An 8557-nucleotide genomic window follows, 5' to 3' on the forward strand; every position below is an offset into this window, starting at 1 on the left:
TATTTGTCAAACTTCATAGACCAGAGGGTGGTTTGACTGCATATAAATGAGGTTTTTTAGAGGTACTGAAAAAACAGATGGCAAACATCATTGTGTAAACAAGAAGACTTACTGGCTCTATCTCAGCAGTAAGAGACCAGTGGAAGGTACAGAACGGAGGGCTGAGCACCAGCTCCAGGCACAACTCTGGGGACCCTCACACAGAGGTGTTACTTCTTCTCAATTCCACTTGGTTAGTGTGACTTCGTGTTTTCCTCTGGAAACGGTAGTTATTTGTTGCTGGTTGTTTTCGTGCTGGGGTGCAGTCCCAGGACCTTGTGAATCTAAGTATGCACTCTACATATCCCCAGCCAGAAATGCTCACATTAAAGTTTCACAAACTTCTCAGTAGGAAGCAAGATATGAGAGTGAGGAGCCCTGCAAACTACAGCAGTAAGTAAGCACATCACTATGAAAATGCCAACAGACCTTTAATGGAAAAGGAAAACCAGATTTCTGTACAATTAAAAAAAAAAAAAAAAAAAAAACGAACAGCCCTGTTTTTTAAATACAAAAATTCAAAGGCAGCACGGAATGCTACATCTTAGCTAAAACAATGAGATGTCTGCAAGATCTCAGGATATACAGGCAACTGTGTACACAGCTGTATTGAGGCACTCCAGATCCACCTGCACATTCCAAGGGACACGCAGCAGTCTTTGCTGCTGCACCCAGAGCCTCAGCGGTGCCATCTGCCTGGGGTTCCCTCCTAGGCAGGATGAGACCTCTTGGCTGGCCTGTCAGAGAGGCTGTTGTCTAGTCCTTTGCATATCAGGACAGAATGCAACCATGCTGAGAGCCTGGGGATGTGAGACCACAGCCGCAGTGCGTCACTTCAGAGCTGGGCCCTCGTCTAGGAGCATCATCACGAGGCTGACTTAAAGGTCTTCTGTTGCCTTAGGACAATGCTTCCTCCTCTTGGCTTTGGTCCTCCTCCTCCTCCCTCTTCTCTTTAAGCATTTTCAGGTACTTACTGGCTAAAATCTTCTTTGGTAATATATCTTAAAAACAAAGCTTACATCAGTAACTGGTCATGGTGAACAATGAATACAATTCAAGTTTCAAGATGTTCTAGTTCCTCTTTTGACCCCTAGAATAGCTTCCAACACAAGCCGAAATCTAGCTACACTTCCGGGTGAGGCAGCACTTGAAAGTAGCACTTGTTTCCTGACTGATGTACAGACCAGCCCAATCCACCCAACCCACCCAAGAAAGGCTGGGCTGACCCCTGGGCTGGAGTGATTCTCCTTCTAGCTGTAGCCCTGAGCACACTGCTCTGTTGGCCTGGTGGGGAGGGAGCTGGGCAAGCAGACAGCCCTGAGTGAGCCTGGCCAGCCTGGCATCTGTGTACAGCTGACTTCTAGTTCTGCTCCTGTGGGCTACATAACACCTCCAACAGGGAAGACCAGAAACACCTCTCTGCCAGGTCAGAGAAGACAGCTAGTGTGTAAGTCAAAGAGAGAACTGGGGACAAAAAGTTCTAATTACTATTTTTTAACCATGTTTCAAGTACCTGCAAGAAACTGAAAGGTTTCGGCCTCCTGCGCAGTGCTGGCTACGTCGCTGTAGGTCAGGGCTCTCTTTGCTCTCCCACTGCCGTGTCTGTAGGAACTGGTGGCCAGATGCCGCACAAAGAGTTCCTGAGTGGAAGGAAAACCAAATGAAAGGTAGACCTGGAGAGCTACCACAGACCTGAGCTAAGATCACATGGAAACGGGGATTATCTTGGCTCCTCAAGTTACAGAAGGTAGAGATGAGGTCAGAAAGCATGCCTTGTCAAGGCTGCAGGGTGGGTAGGGGTAGGCACTTTCTGGCTGAGCATGTTTAGGAAGAGTGCAGTGGTGCACGGGTACCACGCCAGCACTCAAGAGGTCGAGGCAGGAGCTGGAAATCACGGCCAGCCTTGGCTACACAGGAAGTTCAAGGCCAGTCTGAACTAAGACTGTACGGGGTGTGTGTGTGTGTGTGAGTGTGTGTGTTACACAGGAAGTTCAAGGCCAGTCTGAACTAAGACTGTACGGGGTGTGTGTGTGTGTGTGTGTGTGTGTGTGTGCGCGCGCGCGCAGGTGCGAGGCCGCTAACGACCGGTCTCTGTAATAGAGCAAAAAACCACCGAAAACTTCTATCCGGAAGGCTCAGGTCTTTATTTCTACACATCGTGTGTGTTTGGGCTTTTGAGACAACGTCTTAGTCTGGTCTGAGCTGGCCTGGAATCCTTGGAGACGCTCCCGCCTCCACCTCCCAGGTGTGTGGACCACACAGACGTGTGGCAACACACCTGTGTCAGGAACACTTTGTCTCCTGGAATGCCTCGTTTGAAGGCTGCTCAGTAAAAATCGTCATTCCAGAGCAGAAGGTGACGCCCTACGTGGCCCAAACCCCAAGCTGGGACCCTTCCCAACCCCCGGACCGAGGTCAGCTCAGAGAAGCCCCTGCAGGGCTGTCCCAGGGCCAAGGAGAGGAAACAGAACGGAGACCACGGGCCCCAGGGCCACGCACAAGCTGGACGAGGCCCAGTCTATGCACACAGCACCCACGGGATGCTCGAGACTTAGTCAACCCCACAGAACCCAGGGCTGACAGTAAGCACAGCCTGAGCTTCGGGTACAGGTCGACTCAGTGGCGTGGAAGCTTCGCAAAGCCCGCACTACTACGCGGGTAGAGGGGCGGAAGGCACGTGGAGCTGCCCGCACGCGGAACACCCTGCACACGGAGCCACACTGGGCGCTCTGCTAACGGGTCACCGCGGGACTGACGCGGTACGCGGGGCGTGAGAGGCGGTAGTAGCGCAGGGAACGCCGGGACTGGGTGAGAGGATGGGCGGGGCGAAAGCAGAGCAGAGGACAACGGAAGCGAGCGGGTGGGCGGGGCCAAGGCCGCGCAGGCGCAGAAGGGGAAGAAGAAGGCGCGCGGCCCCGCTGGGCAGCCGAAAGGCCGGGCGTGCGGTGGAGCCCTTGGGGTCCGCGCCCTCCGCTCACGCCGCCATGCCCGCCGCTCACCGTGGCCTTGGCCGTGAGTACCAGCGCCTCCTGGTTGATGCTTGACACTTCGGGGGAGCTCTTCATGATCACGCGGATGCGGGAGAGGGGTAGCGACACGAGCCGTTGCTCCCCGCACTTGTCTTTCCCCACGGCCGCATCCGCCATCTTCCGGGTCTCCGCGGCCCATGATGCCCCGCGTACCCGCGCCTGCGCAGACGCTGCGCCGCGTGGTACCCTGCAGGGGTGTTGGCGCTCGAGGCTATCCCAGCTCATCATGCCCCCGCTGCGCCCCTGGGCCCTCGGCCGCACAAACCCCTTTGTTCAAAAGCCGTAAATGACCATTAAACCGAGATTCTATTCAACCATATTCTTGCTGTGTCTGGTATGAGTGGGGAGACCAGTCTGAACTAGTTTGGGGTTCATGCGCAAAAAGGCAGATTGGTCTCAAATTGAACTTTTAGGGAAACCCTCTACTTACCATCTTGTACATATGCACAGTTGTATATGCCTATAAGTAAAGTCAGACACATTATAGGAACGGGCAAGTGTTCTCGCACAGAGGACCTGGGTTCCATTCCCAGCACCCACATGGCGCCTAACAACCGTCAGTAACTCCACTTCAGGGGGTCCAACACCTGCGCGACAGAGGTGCGCTTACATGCATGGCAATACGCTTACACACTCAATAAAGTACTTTTGAGAAAGAAAAGAGGTAGCTGGGCAGGCCTTTAATCCAGCACTTTGGAGACAGAGGCAGGCGGATCTCTGTGAGTTACACCAGCTGGGGCTACAGGGAAACCCTGTCTCAAAAAGACCAAAAAAAAAAAAAAAAAAAGGTTCTATAACTTCACCTGTCCATAGAGAACCGCCTAGACTCTACCTCTTAGTAACCAGCTGAAGGTAAGGTAGCCAGGTGAGTGTTGCAGTAAAAATGATGGTCACAGGTTTGTGGGATGAGCTGACTTCTGACTGCATTAGAGAGATTGCAGAAGATTAACGGCAAGCTTTGAACCTGTCTGCCAGATGCATCGGAGAGCCTGAGCCAGTTTCTCTGATGGCCTAGAGATTGATTTCTCTATCCTCTGGCAAACGGGGCTGCAGGCCTCGTGTTAGCTGAAGTCACAGTTGATGGTTGTTGTCCATAGCTCTCACAGTCAGCCTGACACAGCCTAGAATCCAAGTAAGTCTCAACTGAGGAATTTCCCAAATCAGACTGGTCTGTGGACTTTGGGTTGGGGGGTTGCCTTGATTGTTCACTATGTAGGAGAGCCCATTGTGGGCAACACCGTTCCCTCAGCAGGTGGTCCTGAGCAGTATAAGACCAGGAACCAAGCATGGGCTTTGAGTGAGCTGTCGAGAGTGCCTCATGGCTTCTGTTTCAGGTTCCTGTCTAGTTCCTGCTTTAGTTCCTGCCCCACGTCCCTCGGTGATGGCCTGTAACCTAAGCTGAAATAAACCCTTTTTCTCCCCTAAGTTGCTTTTGGTCATGATATTTGTAACAGCAACAAAATGAAACTAGAACAGTGAATGACTCAGGAGAGCTCGGTCCCTGCAACTAGGATGGAAAGAGTTGAGAGGATGCAGTAATGGAGACCTTTAATCCCAGTCCCCACATGCTGTCTTGTCAGTGGAAAGGCCAGCCTGCCGCCTGCCTGAGATGAGGCCCTCCTTCACACATACTGTGACTAACCTTCCTGGAGGGGGCCACCTGGCTAGAGTACGCTGTTCCCTCAAAGCCTTCATCTCATTGACTCCCCTCCTTGGGTCAGATCCCTGAATGCCCCAGGGAAACAACTGCAAAAGATGTTTTGGATTGCTGTCTTCTGAACATTATAGCCAGTACCACCTTAATTAGAGCAGCTGTAACTATCTCCAAGATCTGCCTGCTGACATCCCCTCATAGAAATGTTACCCTTTTGGGATATAAGCACAGGAAACATAGCTCTCCGCTGTCCCCCTCGGCAGCCTGAGGCATACCCCTAGATTTTGACAGACCTTAACTCAGGCGAAATGGATTCGTGGCTTCGATGCACAAAAGAATTTCAGGATTAGCCACTTTAGGAAGCAGAGTTGGGGTTTACTAAAGATCTATTTCAAAATTTTAAATCATTTATTGTGTATGGATGGATGCTTGCCTCAGTTCACACATAGAGGTCAGAAGACAGCTTGTGGGAGTTGGTTCTCTTCTCCTACCATGTGGGTACCTGGGATTGAATGCAAGTTGTCAGGTTTGGTGGCAGGTGCCTTTACCTGATGAGCCATCTCACAGGCCTGGAATATGGTTATTTTAATATAGCCTTAAGTACCAACAGGGTTAAGAGAAAGAAGGGTGCTTGGAAGAAAACAAGACACACCTTTGAGCATGGGCGTGGGCTTCTCAAAGAGCTGCAGCTCCCAGCTGTTTACTATAGTGACTATTGTAAATAGTGGCTAGCCTGGAACTCACCATGTAGATCAGACTGGCCTCAAATTCACAGAGATCATCCTGCCTCTTTCCCCCTAGTGCTGTGATTAAAGACCTGCACTACCATACCTGGCTTCCTTTAGCTTCTTGAGTAGGTGGGATTACAGACCTGAGCAACAATATATTTTAAATAACGTGTCTTTAAACAGAAGCATACGTAGAACACAGTTACATATTAAGCAGTTGACAAAATGTCAATTTTAGCAGCACCTAAAGAGTAAGGCTTTTAAGTTCCATGTTTACAGCAATTAATACCTACCTAAGTCTCAGAAACCAACAGTACCTTAGGGCAAAGGGAAGCCACTGTTGTGTTGAAGGTTATCATGGTTTTGTCCAACAGTCCTGTTCATCCAGGACTCCAGCCCCTTGTGAAGTGCTTACATGCTCCTCACCTCAGGTCAGAGTGCCTCCTCGATTCCCAGCACCCATAGGGCAGCTAACTCCATAATTCCAGTTCCAGGGGATCCGGCACCCTCTTCTGGCCTCTGCAAGGCATTGCATGCACGTGATGCACTTACCTACATGTAAACAAAACACTCCTATACATAAAATACAAATCTGAGATTCTCCTTATCACGTCGTTTGTAAGTGCTGGGCACCCTGTCTGTTGTCTGAGGTGCTTTCTGTGGCGGACTGACCGTTTGTGGCGGAGATTGTGAGGCCCACATATCTCAGATCCACCATGGCTTTGGCCTCTCTAGACTGGAGGAGACACATCTGGGCCTTGGAATCATAGATACATTTTTGCTTTGTGTGTGGCATATGTACACATTTGCGTGGTTTTTGTGGGGTGCACATACATGTGCACACATGACTGTGGAAATGGGGCCTTTCACTGAACTTGGAGCATGTTTGATTCAGCTAGGCTGGCTGGCCAGTGAGTCCCAGAGATCTGTCTGTCTCAGACCCTCCAGTCCTGGGATTACAAATGTGTGCCGTCACACCTGCTGGGGATCAAATTCAGATCTTCGTGTGCTTGTTGTACAAGAACTTTACCCACTGAGCCATCTCCGCAGCCCCACACTCCTTTCCTGCAGTATCCCCACCCAGCTCCCTGTCCCTAGGCCGGAGTGGCTCTGTACTGACTGACCATGTCTGCCTTTTGTGGTCACTGGGGAAACACACAGGCAGCCCAAGCCAGGAGTAGCTGGTGAGGTGATCCGAATCCTCCTGCCTCTTAAGCTCAGCACCCCAGGCAGCTCTCACTTTTCTAAAGCAGGAAGGCCCCCTAATTCATGCCCCTGGCTGGCTTTATGTCTACCAGGCCAGACATGGCATACTTCTGACAAGCCTCCCCTTAACTGTCTCAGCTCCCACCCCTTCTGCCAGCTTTGGGCCCCTCCTTGCCCATTCCCAGCTTGTGCCTTCTGTTTGTGATTAGAGGAATTATTTGTCTTTTGTTGTTGGGCAATTTTATGTGTGTATGTATATATTTGTGTGAGACTTTTTGTTGCTGTGACAAATACCTGAGAGAAATAGTTCGAAGGAGGATTTATTTTGACTAACAGTTCTAGAAGGTTCTAGAAGTTTCAGCCTGTGGTTGGTTTGCTTCGTTGCTGTGGTGAGGCAGACCCTCATGTCCTCAAGAGCATGTAGTGGAGTCAAGTTGCTCACCTTATGCGGTGGCTAGGAAAGAGAGAAAGAGGAAGGGAGCAGGGCCAAGTTACACCCTTCAAAAACAGGCCCTAGACCCCAACTTCCTCCAGCCAGGCTCCACCTCCTCCCAACAGTCTATTTGAATTTTCAGTCCATTGGTGAGTTAAGCCATTGATCAGAGCAAGTCTAATTGTCTCTGGAAATACCTTCACATGCACAGAGGTGAGCTCCCCTAACCTAGGTGTCTCTCAAATTAATCAAGTGGACAATTGAGATTTATCATCAGGAACCTGAAAGATGACTCAGCAGGTAAAGATGCCCCCAAGTCTGATGACTTGAGTCTGATCCCTGAGTCCCTACATGGTGGAGGGAGAGAACTGATTCCTTGTAAGCTGACCTCTGACCTCCACACACATGCCACACAGTGCATACCTGCACACATACACAAAAAATTAATATATAAATTCAATAAAAATTGTAAAGATTACTGATCAGAATGCTATCTGATCAGTAAAAAGTTTGCATCTTTTGTATGAGTTATAAATTCATAAGTAAATGTAATTTAAAACTCCATACATTCGCCAGGTGTGGTGGCGCACGCCTTTAATCCCAGCACTTGGGAGGCAGAGGCAGGCAGATCTCTGTGAGTTCAAGGCCAGCCTGGTCTACATAGTGAGTTCCAGGACAGCTGGGGCTACAGGGAGACCCTGTCTAAAAAGACCAAAAAATAATTCCATACATTCATGTAAGTATAAATATGTATGTAAAACCCTCCTCTAAGTCTTCATCACCATTGCTGCCGCTGACCACCCTCTCCTGGACTGAAGGTCCATTCCTTGAAAAGGTGTCTTTACATCACTGACCTTAAGACTTGTTAAGGAATTCTCAAAAATACATGTATTATCAAGTGGGCAATTGTTGACATTTAAATGTTTTTAACTTAAGTAGATGTAAAAGATGTAAATTGCAGCATTTATAAACATCAAAAATTGAACATGAAAGTGTTCCTTTGGGGTATTTCTAGTGCACCATAAATGTCACATGATCCCAATCCACTGAAAACATGCATGGACATGGTGATGCAGTCCCAGCTCCTGGGGAGGTAGAGGCAGGAGGATCAGGAATTCAAGGACAGTTCTCAGCTATATATGGAGTTCAAGGTCAGCATCAATACATGAGATCCATTCTCAAAACACCAAAACCAAAGGCCAGATGGGCAAGATGACTTAGTGGGTAAAGGCCCTTTCCATCAAGCCTGATGACCTCAGTTGGAGCCTCAGGACCCACGTGGTGGAACACACATGTGTGTATGCACACATAAAAAATACATAAAATCAATGTAAAATAAAACCCCCAAACTGAATCAAAACAAAAAGACAGAGCCAAGTCTCCTTTGATCTTGAAGGTACGTTTCCTTTAATCTGCCTTTCAGGACTTATGTTTTCACTCCATTATTTTAGAAATCTCCATTCAACAG

At 49.3% G+C, this 8557-nt stretch overlaps 1 protein-coding gene across 2 annotated transcripts; it reads right to left on the bottom strand.

The window, feature by feature from the left end:
- Nucleotides 1-453: 453 nt before the first annotated feature.
- Chrac1 (chromatin accessibility complex subunit 1) lies at nt 454-3379 on the bottom strand. 2 transcript variants are annotated; one of them, XM_008851067.3, is made up of 3 exons: nt 3039-3379; nt 1553-1679; nt 454-1040 (listed from the first exon to the last, which is right to left on the bottom strand). In XM_008851067.3, the coding sequence occupies exons 1-3, from the start codon at nt 3294-3296 to the stop codon at nt 937-939; spliced, it is 489 nt and encodes a 162-aa protein (XP_008849289.1). In that variant the 5' UTR covers nt 3297-3379; the 3' UTR covers nt 454-936. The 2 variants fall into 2 exon arrangements, 1 of the variants encoding a protein (XP_008849289.1); XR_003846782.1 differs by lacking the exon at nt 454-1040 and having other exon boundaries at nt 2318-3379.
- Between the last annotated feature and the right edge of the window lie 5178 nt (nt 3380-8557).

The sequence above is a fragment of the Nannospalax galili genome, unplaced genomic scaffold, assembly GCF_000622305.1.
Source record: "Nannospalax galili isolate Female #2095 unplaced genomic scaffold, S.galili_v1.0 scaffold525, whole genome shotgun sequence".
NCBI classification, from domain to species: domain Eukaryota; kingdom Metazoa; phylum Chordata; class Mammalia; order Rodentia; family Spalacidae; genus Nannospalax; species Nannospalax galili.